This window comes from Thermobia domestica, chromosome 16 (assembly GCF_964235325.1).
Source record: "Thermobia domestica chromosome 16, izTheDome1.hap1.1, whole genome shotgun sequence".
Taxonomy (NCBI): Eukaryota; Metazoa; Arthropoda; class Insecta; order Zygentoma; family Lepismatidae; genus Thermobia; species Thermobia domestica.
The window spans coordinates 106,194,832-106,214,330 of NC_137469.1; the positions used below are offsets into that span (position 1 = coordinate 106,194,832).

Below are 19,499 nucleotides of genomic sequence, written 5' to 3' on the forward strand. Positions count from 1 at the left end.
TACTACTTTTCTCCTTTTGCTGCGCTTCTAATCCAGACTTGGGGGCCGCGGTGGCTCAGTGGTAGAGCGTTTAACTCTGGTGAATTGGGTCCCGGGTTCAAACCCTGCTCCCGCCAAGTGAGTTTTGTGGTGGACAACCACCGTGTGCGTGGATTTTCTCGCGATTCTTCCATTTCCTCAAACTTACTTCATTCCACCATTTCATTCATTTCTCGTCGTCATCGTCTCCTTTAGCCCAGCCGGCATAACCGTTAGTAGTAAAACTCAAACATTTCATTTCATTTCTAATAAAGAACTGAAGCTCTACATCCTTAATGGCGTTTAACAAAAAGAAAAAGTGTTCAAAGATGAAGCATACATCAAATTAATAGATCACATTCAGCTAAAAAAGTGATATGTGTGGTTATAAATTCTCATGTGTCGTTTTAAAGGAAATTGAGAATATTTTGAAAATCTAAAAACATTGTGCTGTGCTGACTACACTACATATTAAGATAGCGGACCTTAAAATATACATCAATCAAGCCTTTCCTTATGTAATATAAATAAAATAAAGAGTTTGTTTGTGTGTTTTTCTGTGCGGCCTGGGGACCAGACAGTGGACCGAGAGTTACCAAAATTTGGTCACGGGTACCTTGTTACGGGCCCCAGATCACGACGATTCTTTTTTTTCTTTACATTTCGAAACAGGGGGTCTCAGGGAGGAGTCTACACGGACTTGCCTGGGGACCAGACAAGTTGACCAAGAGTTACCAAATTTTGGTCAAGAATATCTTGGTACAGGTTCCAGACCAAGGCGAAGAGATTTTGTCAAATTCGAACCAGGGGACCATATACAGGGACATGTAAAAGTAGTAGACAATGACCGATACTAGTGTCGAATTCATACATTTCGCGGTCGCTGAGATCAATAGTAACACTTCCATTAGCGATGACTTAGAAATTCAGCTTCTACTTGTGCGGGCCATAAATTACCGGTTGTTGGGATACAAAGTCATGTATAAATAGCCCAAAATGACCGATATTAGTGTCAAATCCATAGTTCTCGCGGTCGATGAAATTAATTGTGACACTTCCATTGTGGGTGGCTTGCAAATTCAGCTACTACTGAATGCGAGCTGAGAGTCAGCGGGGTGGGTGGGGGGGGGGGTGAGGAAGAGTGATACAGAGGCATGTAAAAATTTAAAAAAAAATACCGATATTAGTGTCAAATCCATAGTCTTTAGGGATGCGCACGAGTCGAGACATGTCTCGAATCTCGACTCGACTCGACTCGAATTCGAGTGGAGATTCGAGTCGAGACACACTTTGTAAAATTGGAGACGAGTCGAGACAAACGTATTTCTCGACTCGAATTTTCGAGTCGAGACTCGAGTCGAGTCGAGACAGCTGGTAAAAATCTCGACTCGAAAATTTTTCTATAATTTTTAATATTATTTTGAAGAAAGTGCTCGCTCAGAAACACTCGGCACGAGAATTTCGGAAATTGCAGGACTTGTCAGGTGTTCGAGGAGTGCTGTGGTGATTGTCTTCAGCAAGTTGCGAAACCAAGGGAAAAAGACATCCAAATTTCGAGGGGTTGGGTGCCCCCACCTCATTACAGATGTCGAACGTCATAGGCTGGGCAAACTGGTAAAACAGAACAGGCGGCGAACTGCGTCGGAACTAAGATCAGAGTTTAATGCTGGGCAAAGTACAAGTGTGTCTGAACTAGTGGTATCAAATTTCCGGAAATTTTGAACCTGTTTTTTTAAAAAAAACGTTTTTTCGATTTTCCGGAAAAATTGAAAAAAATAAATATTTTTGTACTATGTTAATTTTGCTAGTAATTATATCTCTTTTTTTTCAAACACGTGAAAAATGTAAGTAGAAAAATTTCAATATTGCGAATATTAAAAAATAGCACTCGAAAATAAAACTACTCAATTATTATCTATATATTAAAATACTAGATTTACGCGTATATGTTTCTCCTCACAGAAAAGTTTATATGTTTGTCTCCAATCCTTTCAACACTGAGATCTCGAACCCACAAGTGCTAGAAACGTGCCGTTTTCATTTATCGATTCCAAATTTTATGTAAATTGTCCAGTTCTAATTGAATATTTTATATAAAAAACATGGCTATTATTTCTTTATTACATTTATAGGGGTCCACAAGAAGTACTGTGGGGGTGCGGTGGCTCAGTGGTAGAGCGTTCACCTCCGGTGCTTGGTATCTCTGGTTGGATCCCAGATCGCGCCGTGTAGACTTTGTGGTGGACAAACACCATGCTCGTGGGTTTTCTCGGGGTTCTCCCGTTTCCTCCCACTTTCTTCATTCCACCATTTCATTCATTTCCATCATTACCGTCTCCTTTAGCCTAACCGGCATAATCGTGGGATGTAAAACTAAAGATTTCATTTCACTAGAAGTAATGAAATTTTTGAAAAAGTAAAGCATCATACCCTACGAGTTATATATTCCAACATCACATAGTTGTATATAGGGGTTGTATATCTATCATTTCTCCAGTCTAAGATTAATCTTCATTGTTTGGAGAGTTTTTTTCAATAGACACCGTTTATCACTGACATAATTAATTCACTGACATTTCCCACACAATTGGACAAAGAAGTCTTTCATCATTTTTTCATATATATATTTAAAACATTGCATTTGCTGAGAACATTTCAGATAGTGACGAATCATTTCAGTGTTTCTCCCTGACTCATTATATACACAGTATATATTCTATAGTTATTGGGAACTGAATTAAGTGCTTTCTTTAATCGCTTATGGAAACATTATAATATATAGATTAGAGAAATACGGGCTGACCAGATGTTCAGCAACCAAAGTGGCATCAACTGCATTGTTTAGTACTCGTTATCTGTACTTTCTCACGCCAAAGTTATCGCCGTATCTAGTGCATTACGAGCAGTTGACTAAAATTAACATAAATTGTTTTCTATATTCTGTTTGTATGTGCATACAGGTGAGTTAATAACTGAGCGATTTTTGAAATGAACAGTCAACACTTTTAGTTGACCATTGCAACCTGAACCTTAAGCTTCGGTGCTCAGGGAGTTTGACTCCAGGTTTAGAAGCCGTAACCACGCACATCGCGTCGAGCTTCAAGTATGACTTTTTGTTAAGGGGCACAAGCTATTAGCCGGTGAAGGACGTTTTCTTACGGCTAGTCCCAACTAGTGAAGTCCCAGGTCCGCAGACCTTGTGCGTTTAAAATGTTATACACGCGCCCTCCAACATCAGCATTCTACTTTGGAGAATTTCTTGTTTAATTTGCTGAAGATTCATCTTTACGCTGCAGGATTGTCGGCGCAGCAATTGGATTCATCGTGGGACGATCCAGACAACTTTTCCCCAGTGCTAACCCCCCAAGTGTGTCAATGGTGTGAGAGAAGCATTTATAGTGAAATCCGAATTATAATCTTATATATTTAAAGGGCTATCACGCACTGAAAAGGCTAAGTGTGATTTCAGTAACAAAAATTATTATTCATATTCAGTGTTCAGTGTTGTGTTCATTCCTCTTCGTTATTTTTTTTATATATGATAGTGTTCTAATAAATAAGTATAGTGTTATTTAATCCAGTGTGTTTTCGTTCTTTGTATGAGTGATGTTTGTGTGCGTTATGGTCTGGATGACCGTCTGATCGTCCGTGAGGTTTTTGAGACGAGACACCCGAACCTCTCGGCGCCTAATGCTCATCTCATCATTGAGACCGACGAGCGATTTGGGAACAGTTTGTAACTCTTCTTGGAGAGGTCCTTCATCGTCCTGTCCAGGTAAGTTCCAGTCTCAGGAGAATACTTATTGGTAGGAACACGAACCACGAACAGCGACCTGATTACACGAGATGGTTACACCTTCTCACTTTACAACTTGAGCGGGGTGGGGGTATGATCGCTAAAAGAAATGCTTCAGTGCTGCGTCGGAAGCGGCATGTTTTGTATATATTTCTTAAAATGTCATCCATTCATAAAGTATAAATTCCCCCTTCCTCTCCTGATTCTCTTTCCAATACAGAGAACCGACTCTTTAAATGAAGAAAGAACCCTGAATCCTCCCGAAAATGCTAAAATGAATGATGCGTACAAATAACAAATCTGTGGATGAATCAAATAATGCAGATACATGAGAAGATGATGACGAAGATAACAGTCCACAACATGTAAATAGATTTGAAGTGTTCATATTTGTGTATGTGTACGTGTGTATCCATACCGGGAGTCAGCTGGGGGATACCGAGACATGTAAAAATAATCCAAAATGACCGATATTAGTGTCAATTCCATAGTTTTCGAGGTCGTTGAGATCAATGGTGACACTTTCATTAGCAAGGACTTGCAAACTCAGCTACAATTGTATGCGGGCCGGGAGTTAGCGGGGTCTCCGGGGGACGGTATCCGCCCCCCGGTGACCCCCGGCCCGAATAGGGTGAATTTGGAAGTTAATGCGATGAGAGTTTCACAATTCATTTCAGCGACCGTGAAAACAATGAATTCGACAGTAATATCGGCCATTTCCCACCACTTTTACATGTCCCTGTAAACGCCCCCCTGAGTTCCCTTGGTTGGATTCCGTGACATGTAAAAGTAATCCAAAATGATCGATATTAGTGTCAGACTCATAGTTTTTGCGGTCGCAGAAATGAATGGTACTACTTCAACAGGCGTTGTCTTCCAAATACTGCCCTCATGCGAAGAATGGGTATATTCAGCTGTCTAATATATAGATAAAATAAAGGACTTTGTTTGTGTATTTGTCTGTCTGTGTGCGACCTGGGGACTAGACGAGTGGACCGAGAGTTACCAAATTTTGGTCAGGGGTACCTTGGCCTAGGCCCCAATCAAGACGAAAAGTTGTTTTCAAACTTCGAACCAGAGGAGTCTTACGGGGCGTTTACCGGAACCGGCTTGGGAACCAGACAAATTGACCGAGTTACCAAATTTTAGTCACGAATACATTGGTCCAGGCTCCAGACCAAAGTTAAACGATTTTGTCAAAATTCGAACCAGGGGGGTCTCAGGGGTCGTTTACTAGGACATGTAAAAGTAGTAGAACCGATATTAGTGTTGAATTAATAATTTTCGCGGTCACTGAAATCAGTGGTGAAACTCTGATCGCATTAACTTCCAAATTCATGCTATGCAGCACCGGGCCGGGGGTCACCGGGGGGGGGGTGAGATATCGAGACATATACAAATAATCCACAATGACCGATATTAGTGTCAAATCCATAGGTTTTGCGGTCGCTGAGATCAATAGTGGCACTTCCATCAGCGATGATTTGCAAATTCAGCTACAATGTATGTGGGCCGAAAGTAAGTGGGGGGGTACCGAGACAAGTAAAAGTAATCCAAAATGACCGATATTAGTGTCAAATCCATAGTTTTCGCGGTTGCTGAGATCAATGGTGACACTTTCAATAGTGATCACTTGCAAATTCAGCTACCATTGTATGCGGGCCATGAGTCAGCTGGGGGAGGGGGAGGATACCGAGATTTAGTCTCAGATTCATAGTTTTCGCGGTCGCGGAAATGAGTGTAATACTTCCACAGGTCTTGACTTCCATGCAAAGAATGGGCATATTTAGCTAATATATATATATATATATATATATATATATATATATATATATATATATATATATATATATATATATATATATATATATATATATATATATATATATATACAGATCAAAAAATTAGGGAATCAGATGAAAACACGTAAATTTTTTACGAATAACTTTCATGTAAACTTTTTAGTGTTTACATAAAAACACTGTATCTTGTCCAGTTCAGATTAAAATCATGAAGGACCAACGTGCAAACGAACCGTTTGGAAAGTCTGTGCACGTGATCAGTGACATGGCGCTACCAGATATCATATTGTAGTGTGGCGCTGCCAACACATTCCAGCTCCAGGATACCTTTGTTCTCATTGTGTTTAGTGCGTCACAAATCTATGTAGTGATATTGCGCAACAACGTGATTTGCCTGAATCGTTGGCATGGCGAGGTGTCGGCAGGTTGGAAGCTGGTCAGTCATGGCAGGAGATGGTACATGCCATAGGAGTGGCACAAAGTGTGATTTCCCGATTGTGGAATCGATTTCAAACAACTGGAAGTGTTCGAAGAAGACCAGGACAGGGCCGTCCACTAGCAACCAAAACCAGAGACGATCGTTATCTCTTGTTAACAGCCCGTCGAAACCGGCGTCGGAATACAACTCTGCTCCCGCGAGCCTTTCGAACAACAACAGGACGCACAATACCTACTCAAACGGTCCGCAATCGCCTTCGAGAAGGTAATCTCTACGCACGTAGGCCTATGGTGTGTGTCCCATTAATTGCACGACACCGAGTTGATCGAAGAGCGTAGGCGGAGGAACATCGTGGGTGGGGACGCAATGAATGAGGCAATGTTTAGTTCTCTGACGTGTCTCGATTCAGTGTAGAGCCTGATAATCGACGTGTTTTCATCCGGAGAAAGTATGGAACACGACACAATCTCATGTTTGTGAGAGAAAAATCCCAGTATCATGGTGGTGGAATGATGGTGTAGGCAGGAATCAGCATTGGTGGGCGTACTGAGCTCCACATAATCCGAAATGGCTCTTTGACGGCTCTCAGATATAGGGATGAGATCATGAAAACTCTTGTTCTTCCTTATGCTGGTGCCATTGGTGATTCGTTCCTTTTTATGGATGACAATACTCGTCCTCACAGAGCTCTGTTAGTGGATGAGATGCTGGATGCTGAGCGTATCGCTCGGATGAAGTGGCCAGCCTGCTCTCCGGATCTCGTTTCAGTTAAACATGTCTGGGATATGCTTCGCAGACGAATTGCCGCTAGGCCAATAACCAACAACCATTCCAGAGCAGGAAGTCGCTCTTCTGGATGAGTGGCACAAAATCCCCCAAGAACTCATCGATAATCTGATTGTATCCATGCCACGCAGGTGCGAGGCTCTGTTGGCTATTCGAAGTGATCATATGACATATTAAGGAACAATCAGTGTTGTTGCCTTGCCTGATTGTGAGCAGTTCGAGAGGTGCACACATAACCGTCTTGTGCCATGAGCCATGTGAACAAGGTTTTCCGTGCCCCAACACCAGTATGTGCCCCATTTTTTTAGTGTATCTTAAAGCATTCCTTCTTGTATGATATATATGAGTCGAACACAAGCTTATTCTTACACTATCTTAAGGTCTTGTGTGATATTTCAGCTGATCCCCTAATTTTTTGACCATTATATACAGTATATATATAGTGGCGGATCCAGGATATGATCAAGGGAGGGGCTAAACCATAGTTTGCAGTTTTATCCAGTGTAAAGCAGGATTGAAGCCCATTTTATGCAGTGTATACTTGAGTGTGAAGGGGGGGCTATAGCCCCCTTAGATCCGCCTCTGTATCTATCTATCTATGTATCTATCTATCTCTCTCTCTCTCTCTCTCTCTCTCTATATATATATATATATATATATATTATATATATATATATATATATATATACATATATATATATATATATATATATATATATATATATATATATATATATATATATATATATATATATATATATATATATACATGATCGAAAATGGCCTCGAATTCATACTCGCTGAGATGAACAGAAGATGCCGTTTAAATCCACAAATTCATTCCCATTAGTACTCTAAGGAGGATGGTGGCATGTAAAGATAATTGAAAATTATCGATATTAATGTCAAATTCATAGTTTTGGGGCTCCACAAGTTCATTGGTGACAGTTTTGGTGCCCTTTGTGTCCAAAATAAAACGTATTCTCCCCGTGCGAAGAACGGATATTCTGTTAGTCTGTAATAATAACTAACGGAAGCTTCACTTAATATATTTCTCGCTGCTCAAATTTACTCACTTGTGCGGTATATGTGTGTGTAAAGTAGAAGCAAAACCTGTTGTTTTAAGTATTTTTCCGTTAGCGAAATACATTGTATATACAGTAGGACGTCGATAATCCTAACGTCAAAAATCCGAACGCGGTCCCTAGAAGCTTTTCACATTTTGTCTTAACGCTAGCGATAAACTAACAATAGCGTGTCCATCGACGTTATGTGAAGTCAGTGTTTCTACAAAAGTTCATTTATATGTAATTGTTTGTCATGTATTTTTATTTTTTCTTAGGCCTATAAGTTTTATGTGTGACTTACAAGAAGAGTGTTATTTAGTGTACAAGCAAGTTCTTCAGAAACATTAAATGTAAGTAGCCTTACGTACGGTATTGTAATTACTGTATGTACTGAATAATCACTGTATCGATAGAAGAACATACCGTACAGTATATGTAAGCCTAAATGGCATTTTCTTAATCATTTTCGAAAATCCGAATACCTGTGGTCCCAATTAGTTCGGATTTTCGACTTCCCACTGTATATGTTGCAGACATGTTACAGCAAGTAAGATTACTAGCATCAAGCCAACAAATAGTTTTTAAACTACATTTTCCTGTTTTTACCAATATTTCCGAACAAATGATTTTTCTAATGGTTTCAAAATTTCCGGAATTTTACATAGAACACTGAAGATATCTATATGAAATATATGTTTGATTTAACATATTACCTAAAATGATTCTGCGATTAACAAAAATGATGATTCTGATAATACCCAAATTTTCCGTTTCTTCCCCAGCTCGGGAAAACAGTAAAAAAACCTTTTTACCCAAAATTTCCGGTTTTTTCACAGGCCTTCACAACACTAGTCTGAACACACAGTGCACCGAACACTCCTAACGATGGCGAATGTTAACACCACGACATCGGCAACTATAACTGAAATGAACACGTGACCATCGTCACTAGACCTAGGCACAATGGCAGAGCGTTGTATTGTCTGATGAATCCCGATATCTTCTTTATCATGACGATGTGAGGGTGCGAATCCGTCGTGTTCATAGGGAACAGCTCCTTGAGATCTGTACTGCGGGACGGAGACAAACTGGCTACGGCTTAATTATTATCTGGGGAACATTCAGGTGAGCATCCATGTGTTTAGTGGAGCTCGAGCAAGGCACCATGACGGCCGAGGCGTCGCACACTGCTTGCAGACTACGTACACCCCTGCATGACGGCCATGTTTCCCATCGGTAATGGCATTTTTCGACAAGATAATGCACCATGGCATAAGGCCAGGAGTGCGATGGAGTGGATTGAGGAACACAGGGGGGGAGTTCCAAGTGATGTGCTGGCCCCCAAACTCTCCGGATCTGAACCCAATCGATCACATCTGGGATGTGATTGAGCGTGACGTGAGGACGCATCACCCCTTCCCCGGAATTTACGGGAATTAGATGACATGTGTGTGCATATGTGGTGCCAACTCTCTCCCGTGACCCACCGAGGAACATTGCGACCATTCCGAGACGCCTTGTCGTTGTTATTCGTGCCAAAAAGTGGACATACTAACAGTTAGGTAGGTAGTCATAACGGTCTGGCTGATGTGTGTGTATATTTTAACTTGTATATTTTGTCTCGACTCGAATTTCGAGACGTCTCGACTCGAATCCGAGTCGAGTCGAGACAGAGACTGTCGAGTCGAGACACGAGTCGAGACAGCAACATATTTTCGAGTCGAGACAACATTTTCTCAAGACGAGTCGAGACAGGCCTAAATCTCGACTCGACTCGACTCGTGCGCATCCCTAATAGTCTTCGCGGTCGTTGAAGTGATTGGTGATACTCACACCGGCGTTGACTTTTAAATGCAGCCCCCATGCAAAGAATTGGTATATTTAACTGGTGATACCAATAAAATGATAGTTTAGATTGTAGCTAATAAAATGCAGCCGAAAATTATAATTAACACCTAAACTTCAATTTTTTGCATAACTATAACACTGTTCAAAGATAAAACATGCAATGCACCAATCGAGTGGCATAAAATTAGGTACTTGAGGACAAGTTCTCATGACCAGCTTTCGAGAAAATCGAGAAGACTTTTTTTGTCTTAAATACTACGTCATTCGTCGCCAATCTGTAACAGCTCTTTTCGGCTCGTCTAGATACCTTATGTATTATATACGATACGAATACACTGTTCTACAGCAGACTCCATTTTGTTATTTGATGTTTCATAAGAATAACAAACATAATACTAACAGTATTATGCAAAATCCTAACAAGTAAGCCAAAAAACCCAATAGTGACTCACTCACTGCTTGTAAACCCTGGAGAGTAAAGAAAATGGAATGAATATTAATTGGAGAACGTAATATTAAGTAATAGGAAGAGAGGACACGATGAATCAATAGTAGGGGTTTACCTCTCGTGCTGAGTATACCTGTGCAGAATAGCTTAAATGAAATTAGCTAAAGAATCAGTTGCGCAATGGGAAAGACAAGTGATTTCAAACTTCGGCTGAAGTCAAAAATTTTGTTGAGGAGCAGGAGAGGAGAGCAGTTAGGATCATTTCTTGGAGGGAATGAAGAAGCAACACAAATAAAAGTTAATACACCTAAGAACTGAAGTATTGGAAGCAACCCTGCATTACTAATAATCTTACCAATACATTTTTAGTTAGGAACACGTTCTTCTTTACTACTACATGTCATACGAAAAACTTAACGTTCGCAATTGAAATGATCCACTTATCAACCCTTACATCACTCAAAATAACACAACAGAAAGAGAAAATAACATATATATGTACTGACTAATTAATATTTTTAATTCTATGACCATTTATTGGAGATATAACTCTAAAACAAAGGAAATAAATTTAATACTTTAAAATGTTTCTAAAAAGCAGAAACATGTTTAGTTGGTCGTGTGGGTCTGAAATATTGACAGATTCCCAGAATTTGAAACTTTGGTAGATAATTTGCCTTTTGACACTAACTCAGATTTATCAGTAAGAAACCACGAATTGCAGAGTACATAGCTCAAGACCGTACACTGCGTTCAAATAAATTATTATCATGTATTACACATTTACTAAATACAATATCACGTAAACATATTTTTGGGAATTAAAGAGAGCGTAACAATTCTGGAAATAAACTAGTACTAAACATGGTTATACAAGTAGGAGATGCAGTTAAGTGATTGTATCTATGTAACTGTGTCTGTGTAACGTGTGAGTAAAGCTAGTAAGAGACAGTGTTACATGATATATATATTCTGAAAAAAGGGGTTTGATCAGATTGCCCAAAAATAGATGCTGGCGACCGAATCGTTTGATCAATATAGCACCAACTACACGTTTAGTCACCAGTACGAGACCGTTTGATTACGATTTGTTTGGCTGTAGGAACCTAGTAACCAAATACTAGGTTCCTGCAACCAAACAAATCGTAACCAAATACCAGTACCAAATATGCACTTGATAATTTTGGCCAATAAGTAGGATTTGGTGGGAATACAAAAAAATTGGTTAAAATGATCCAGGGTTGGTTCTTGGCACTAAATAATTTGGTTATAAATACTAACCCTGCATTTAGTGAATTTGACCAAAACATTTAGTAGCAGTTACCAAATGTGTTTGGTATAGGTACTAAACGGAAAATAATACGAGGGTTATGACAAAAGCCATGGAAACCTTTTTCTAATAAAAATGGTAACCAAGCAAGAAATTCTTAAACATGATAGCATTCGGTTAGATAGCATTCGTGCTTTTTAGTGATCACCTAGCACAAGTTGGTTCGTGTTTTATGTACCGTAGTTTTTATGTCTTAGTGCACACTGAATTTATACTCATGACTACATGACAGTTACAAATAACGAATCGTAACCACTACCAAGTGAGCCAGGGTCAATACCAAGTGATCTGAGGGAGAAATTAAAAAATACCCCTTATTTCTTCCCTATATTCTAGACTTTGTGCATCTGCATCTAGGTCAAAACCCCCACAGCCAAAACAGGCCCGTAGCCAGCCAAAAAATTTAGGGGGGGCCCGGCTGAAGTTAGGAGGGGCCGATCCAACCATATTACCACATTATAGTTCATTTGCAAGCCTACCGTGAAAATTGTAGGGGGCTAGCCAAAATTTAGGGGGGGCCCGCCCCCCCCTAGACTCCCCCTGGATACGGGTCTGAGCCAAAACCCCTACACTCAAGAAATGTCAAAACGCCCACACGATCGGTCATAACTCCCACACACATGGAAAAATCTCTCAAACGCCCGAACGGTCAAAACCTTCACATCCAAAACTCCCACACTCAAGAAATGTCAAAACGTCCACACAATCGGTCATAACTCCCACACAAACAGTGCAAGAAGAATAGTTGCAACATAAAAAGTACAAGGGCAAGACATGCATTTCGGAGATTTGTCTGTTTGTGTGAGAGTTATGACCGATTGTGTGGGCGTTTTGACATTTCTTGAGTGTGGGAGTTTTGGCTGTGGGGGTTATGACCGTTCGTGTATTTAAGAGATTTGTCCATTTGTGTGGGGGTTATAACCCTTTGTGTGGGCGTTTTGACATTTCTTGACTGTGGTTGTTTTGGCTGTGGGAGTTTTGACCCGTTCCTTTAAATGTTTGGTCTAAGTGCCACTTTATTTGCCATTTTTCGGAAGTTTCTAGTGTGGGAATAGGAAATACCCTAACTCCTGCCCCTACAATTTTTCACCTTGCTCTAGTGTCGTCAATGAAATTTGCCCACCTCATCTGTATAATATGAAAACCTATTTGTTACGCCAAATTTACAATCACTAAAACTACCAGTACATATTAACTAACAGTAAAGTAATATATACGAAAACGTAAGCTTACCTCGACTTATACGATTAAGACACACTTAAAATATTCCTTTTATGCTGCCAACTAGTCACTTTCATACGCTCAAAGATCTGATAAGCTGCCATAAAGATTACCCCACAAGTCAAGTCGATATACGTGACTTTGCCACTAAACACTTTCGTTAGTGAAACCAAATCTTTACCAAATCTCTATAAATTTGGTTGGCATAACCAAATTAATCAAACCAATGGTCTGACCAAACAAATTTGGTATTCCTAACAAAGTCTCATCATCAGTATATATTGAGCCGCGGTGGCTGAGTCATAGAGCGTTCACCTATGGTGCGTGTTGTTCCGGGTTCAAACCCTGCTCCCACCAAGTGCACTTTGTGTTGGACAAACACCGTGTGCGTGGGTTTCCACTGGGTTCTCCCGTTTACTCCCACTTTGTTTATATAATATTTGGTGAAAAGTTCAATTAATACTGACAGATAGTGCCATTTTTTGTGAAATTAGTTCTTTTTCTTATTGTAAATTTGGTTTAAAAATTTCACTAAGTTTGAGGCAATATGCAACCAAAGGATGTTGATTAATTTTACTAATATTTAAACATAATTTCCTGCGGATATCATATAAGAAGTTTAACTATTATATTAGAGAACAGACTAACTTAAAAATGTTTAAAACAATCCGAAAAAAACTATAAAATGTCTATATTTCGGCAAACTTTAAAACACATTCGGGCCCGGAGGATGTAAATCGATTCAATTTACTCCTTTTTAGTCTTCTGAAATCGCAACGACTTGAAAAGACACTTTACATTTTTTCAGCCCACCCAATTTTACATTCAGTTCACATGGAAACCAAGTTAGCTTTTAGTTATTTTGGACACATTTCATCTTTAAGTCTTACAATCTAAAGGATTTTTCAGGACTTAAAACATAATGCCCAGATGTTGTAAATAGCTCTTGTAAGGTAAAAACTGTGTATACATTACTCTATTATTACTCATTCTGCACAAATGTTGTCTACTCTCACAATGTTGGTAATGCGACTTCTATTCTTTGTGCTGTGAAACCATTAGCGGCGGAATAATAAATAAATGAATAAGAACTTTTTTCAAAAAATATATACATGTACAATGTTTGTAAATACATTTATTTGTAAAAACCTAATCATAATACACAGGCTTTATGAATACATTTTAACACTAGAACTACCATTATATTAATTATACAAGAACTTCCAAATGGGTCATTTTGATCCCTTGTGTTTTAGAGGTTTTTAGGTTAAAATTTAGCGTTAATTTGGCAACCAAGATTTTTGATGTAACTTCGTATAAAAATTAATATGCTTAAGAATCCACACTAGCTTTAACCAGGTATCAAACCATGGTCTCCCACGCCCAAAATTTTGGACTCTTATCTCAATAAATGTACACTTGAAATCTTTTTAAAGATAAACTCAGGAACAGTTATTATACCAATAGGTTACGCATTTATTTAAAAATATAAAATGTGAGCATATAAGCGAGTACAAGTTTCAAGACTAAATCAAAATTTTGATAATAATAATATATTGAGACATATAGGTATTCATTTGAATGCACTGATTCCGCTACATGTCCCAATTTGGCACTTCTTCCTTTTTACGGTAGAAGTTCTTGATGCTGCTGGCAAATTTTTCGAAACACTCTTTTGTTTCACTTTCTCAGAATGTTCCTTTGCCAAATTGAAAAGACAGAAGTTCTCCATTTTTCTGTCTACTAATATGCCTATTATAAGATATTCCCTTTTATAAGATATGAGAGCTTATAACGGCCAAACTAAGTAGGTTATAAAAGAGCTATACCGGCCATTTTCTTCTAACAACCTTCACAGAAATTTACTATACATCTGGTCTACAATGTCTACACCAATTTTCTGCTGATTTTAAAACAAAACTTTCAGGTTTCTTATTTTTATGACCACTCATTACATGTGCGTTAGTGTGAAGGGTGCTCAATATCAGTACTCTTTTGTTTTTCTTGCATTGATATGTGGTGAGTGTAATATTGTCCACGGTTTTGAGTAGTCTGTGGTATACAAATCTTTATTATGGAAAAGAATGGAAGCTGAAACTTCTCTCCTGTTGCTTCGGATAGTACCAAGCAAATTTATTCTGTTAATTTTTTAGTTCCCTTGAAAGATATAAAGACGTAAAAATGTTGTCTCAAGTTACATGCAATCCCGAGTTTCAAAAGATGTAAAACTACATGTTCAGCAAGAGGGATGTTCGTTAGCCTCTTTTCTTCTCCTAGATATGGAAAACTATTCAATATATATATGTTCTTCACTTCAATAGGCACCCAAAACCCAAAGCACCCAAGCACCCAAAATTTGTCGCCATATTTATCCGCGTTGCTACCCATGAACTGAATAAATGGACTACGAGGTTCCATTGGAAAGAACCGCTCACCAATAGTGCAATAAGTATGGCGATTCTAGCACCTTCGAGAATTTTCAATCAACTGATTCCAAATATCAGAAAATAAGCAAAACCAATGTAAGACCCAATAAGTTTTACGTCTTTCGCTCCTCTTAGATTTGAGATTAACCTTATAAATCTCATTATTTCTTCAAACCTGTTTCTGGGCATGATATTCCAAAAGAAGCTGAAGCCCAAGCTTTCCAGACCAGAGACACTTTAAACTTAACGCTCTTCATACTGATTGCTCCACGGAAATACAATAAGACAACAATTGCATCAAGCTCATCGAGAGAAACTGACAAGTTAGGAGCATCTAAAACTCGACGGGCCTCAAATTCTGTACACTTCTTTATATTTCGCAGTAGATTATGGGTTACAATCAGACATTGGCACTTGCACAAGCATCATCCATATTATGCGTAACAAGGGATGTTTGTTCTGGTTTGATACGAACTATATTATGTTCTTGTAATCTTCCACATGTGTTATTGTTTACATCCACTATCGTCCACACAGTCTGATCCCCAGTTCACTTGGCCTATCAGTAATTTCAGTAGAATTCCCTTGCTCAGATTCATTGAATCATTACTACTGGAAACAGAATCAGTATATTTGACTTCTTTGTCATGACTACTGGAAAAATCTTATTTTCCAAATAGGAAGTTAAATTTGTGGTGGACAAACACCGTCTGTGTGGCTTTTCTCGAGGTTCATCCGTTTCCTCCCACTTTGTCCATTGCACTATTCCATTCATTACTCATCATCATAGTCGCCTTTAACCTAGCCGACATAATCGTGGGACGTAAAACTCAAAGATTTCATTTTCATTTTCGAAGTAAATAGGTAGGTGTCAAAATGATCCCCGTGGTAGTTCTAGGTAAATCAACATTTTTAAAGAAAACCAAAAATAACAGAAATATGGTATTTAGAATATAATCACATTCGTTAGAGAGAAGAAAAGTGGTGCCATATGTTTTGCATATTTTAATTAATGTTCAAATTAAAGGATGATGAACGACGGTGAGAGGTCAAAATGACGCGTTTGGTAGTTCGTGTGTTAACACATTATGGAATACACATTCCAAACGTAAGCATTACTGGATTGATTTTTGGAAAATTTGCTCTTAAAAGTTAATGTTTCCAACTTACGTAAAATTTAATGTTGGTGCTATATACTTTTTAAAGGTTAGCTGAGAATGTTTCTGCAAACTTCTAGATTGAAAGTAATGTTCTGCTATTACAAAATACCTAAGAACAAACTTTTGTGTCGACATGTCTTCAACAGCGTTGGCCGATATCTTACGCACCAAAAGGACGACTAAACAAATTAAGAAATTCAATCGACTAAAGCCATCCATACCAATCAAACACGGAATCGAAGCTGAGAAAGTGGTCGTAAATCTCACCAGTGTACTTTTGGATGAAAACACTACCAGTTTACTAAAGAAAGGGCTAAATTTTGCCATCACGCAGAAGAAAATCCCGGCCATAGACATCATTGCCAGCATAGAACAAGCAGTTAGCAATCTTCCGAACGATACAGCAGAAGAAATACGTCAGGAAGCCAGCGTGGTCCTGAAAAGAACCGTCATGCCCAGACCAAACATTAGCAAAGCCGAATGGATCGCACTTAAAGCATTAAGAGAAGACGCAAGTATCACTATTCTATCAGCTGGCAAAGGAAACATCACTGTAGTGCTTCCCACAGATGTCTATCAAGAGAAGATTTCACAGTTACTTCGAAATCCAGCATATACCACCTTGTCACGAGATCCAACATCTGCAGTAGAAAGAAGAATAGCCTCACTACTAAAGAAGTCGGGACTGGACGAAGTTACACGCAAACAACTTACAGTACACTGCAGCATACCTCCGAGACTATATGGCTTACCAAAAATACATAAAGCAGGGATACTCCTGAGACCAATTGTTAGTGCAATAAGAAGCCCAACCTACTCTTTGGCCAAGTATTTTACAACATTACTCCAACCATACGTGGGCAAGTGTGAACACCATATGAAAAACTCAGCAGAGTTTGTAAAAAGCCTGAGGATGATGAAGATCTCTTCCAAAGATCTTATGGTTAGTTTCGAGGTGGTATCATTGTTTACCAGAGTTCCGATCAACGATACAATACTGCTTCTTGGGAAACATTTCCGGTCTGATATATTGGATCTCTTTCAACATGTTCTCACTTCAACATTCTTCCTATACCGTGGTCAGTACTATGAACAAACAGACGGCGTCGCCAAGGGTTCTCCACTCTCAACTGCAGTACCTAATTCTTATATGGAGCACTTTGAACATGAAGCACTGAAGAAAGCACCACTAGCACACACACCTTCACCATCTGGCCACATGGACGCAACGCCTTACAGGAATTCCTGCAGCATCTCAATAACCAGCATCCGAATATTAAATTCACGATGTAAGTTGAACAAGATGGACGTCTACCATTTCTTGACATCATGATATACAGAAGACCGGATGGCAGCCTAGGCCATAGGGTATACAGTAAACCAACATATACATATTTATATCTGAACGCAAACGGTTTCCATCACAAAGCTCAACGGCTTGGAGTTCTCAACACTTTAGAACATAGAGCATTCTCCATCTCCGACAAGGATTGTTTAATAGAGGAACTTAATCACCTTCACAGCATAATAGAGGAACTTAATCACCTTCCGAACTCCTGGAGTTTACCGCATTCCATGTGAAATCCGGACTGGCTGAACATAGCATCAAACAGCAACAAAAGATTTTGTTCACAGATGCCGAAATAATAGCAAAATGCTCAAGAGTTTGGGACAGGAGGATAAAAGAAGCCGTTGCAATCACACAAGAAAAAACGAACCTTAACAGAGACACAGGATCCCAACTGAGTGAAACATGGACACCAATCATATCCCGCCATTTCAAGCACCAATCAGAAGCCGCCATTTCAACTACCAATCAGAAAAGTCCAATCATACATACAAGAGTATATATATTCCATACACTCCATTGCACCATCATATTCGCCTGAAGATGAGGACGATGTCAGCCCTCGAAACGTTGCAAGATATAACAGTACTTACCTCGCTGCTAGCCCGAGAAGATCTGTTTACAAACTTTTGTGTGTTTCAATTATCTTTGATTGTTTGATTAAGCCTATTTGCTTATTTTCACAGCAATTTGAATACGTAGTCTTGGGTGGAAACTTGATCTTTCTCACAAACACTTTTAAACAATGGTTTGATTCATTATTTCACATGTATTTCATCAAACCAATGCACCAAACGACTTTATTTGACTGGTATGGATAAACCATCATTCTAAAGATGTATATACAATTGTTTTTTCTAAATCTAGCGTGGTTGCACATTTGTCAATGAGAAATATAGTGTAGAACATCTTTCCATTTCTGCTGTTGCCAGTAGCGTTGATGCTATGCGAATGTGAAATGCTGCGAGATTTAGTCATCATTAAACATTGATATCAAAGTAATATATACGATTTTATATTGTCACTTTTAAACTTTAAAGCCAGTGGCTCTGCCACAATTTGACTGAAACTCAAAATTAAAGTCATTTCAAGTAGTGTAACGAAATAGTTAAAAATATCAACTCAGATAATTCAAACTTGGTGTACTAGTACTACAGGGTGTGTTGTACTAGCACTAGTGCTACAGGGAAGAAACTAGGATATATTCATACAAACCCGAAATTGAACAGCATTCACTTTTATTGTTTCAAAGCAAGCCGAAAGCAATAAAAGTTGTTCGTGCGAAAGTGCTGCGAAGAGAATGATTGTGCTTATTCTTCGGTTATGCCGGAGATGAAGCGACCAGATCAAAGGACCGTAAATGCTGTGAGGATTAGAACAAGTTGCTTGCCAAAGGTCTTCAATGTCTTCCGTAAAACAAACCTAAATCCTTCCTCACCACCACAACGCCGAATCCATCTCAGTATACCAAACTGGTTATATTTTGTTCAATAAATATATCGATATATTGGATTATAAAACAAAGGATGAGTAACGATTAATGTGTGTCCCTTGCAGCAGCTACTGATAAATTTCGAACAGCGACTCCGACGTACTTCTTTAAAACTGATGTACAAAACAAACGAACGTAATATATATGCTATATATATAACATTAGCTAATGCTTATGACAACAAACACTATTCGAAGCTTTCTTGCACCCACTGGAAAACGTGAAGTATATTAATATTTCTTTGCATATATTGTTATTGTAGACTGTTCCCATAATACCCACCGACTTCGATTTTACAAAATTTGAGAAATAAATTTC

General features: G+C 38.8%; 1 protein-coding gene across 1 annotated transcript; it reads left to right on the forward strand.

Moving 5' to 3' along the window:
* Positions 1 to 16,474: 16,474 nt before the first annotated feature.
* LOC145672556 (uncharacterized) lies at positions 16,475 to 17,674 on the forward strand. The gene has a single exon (XM_081741715.1). The coding sequence runs from the start codon at positions 16,475 to 16,477 to the stop codon at positions 17,672 to 17,674; it is 1,200 nt and encodes a 399-aa protein (XP_081597841.1).
* Positions 17,675 to 19,499: the final 1,825 nt, after the last annotated feature.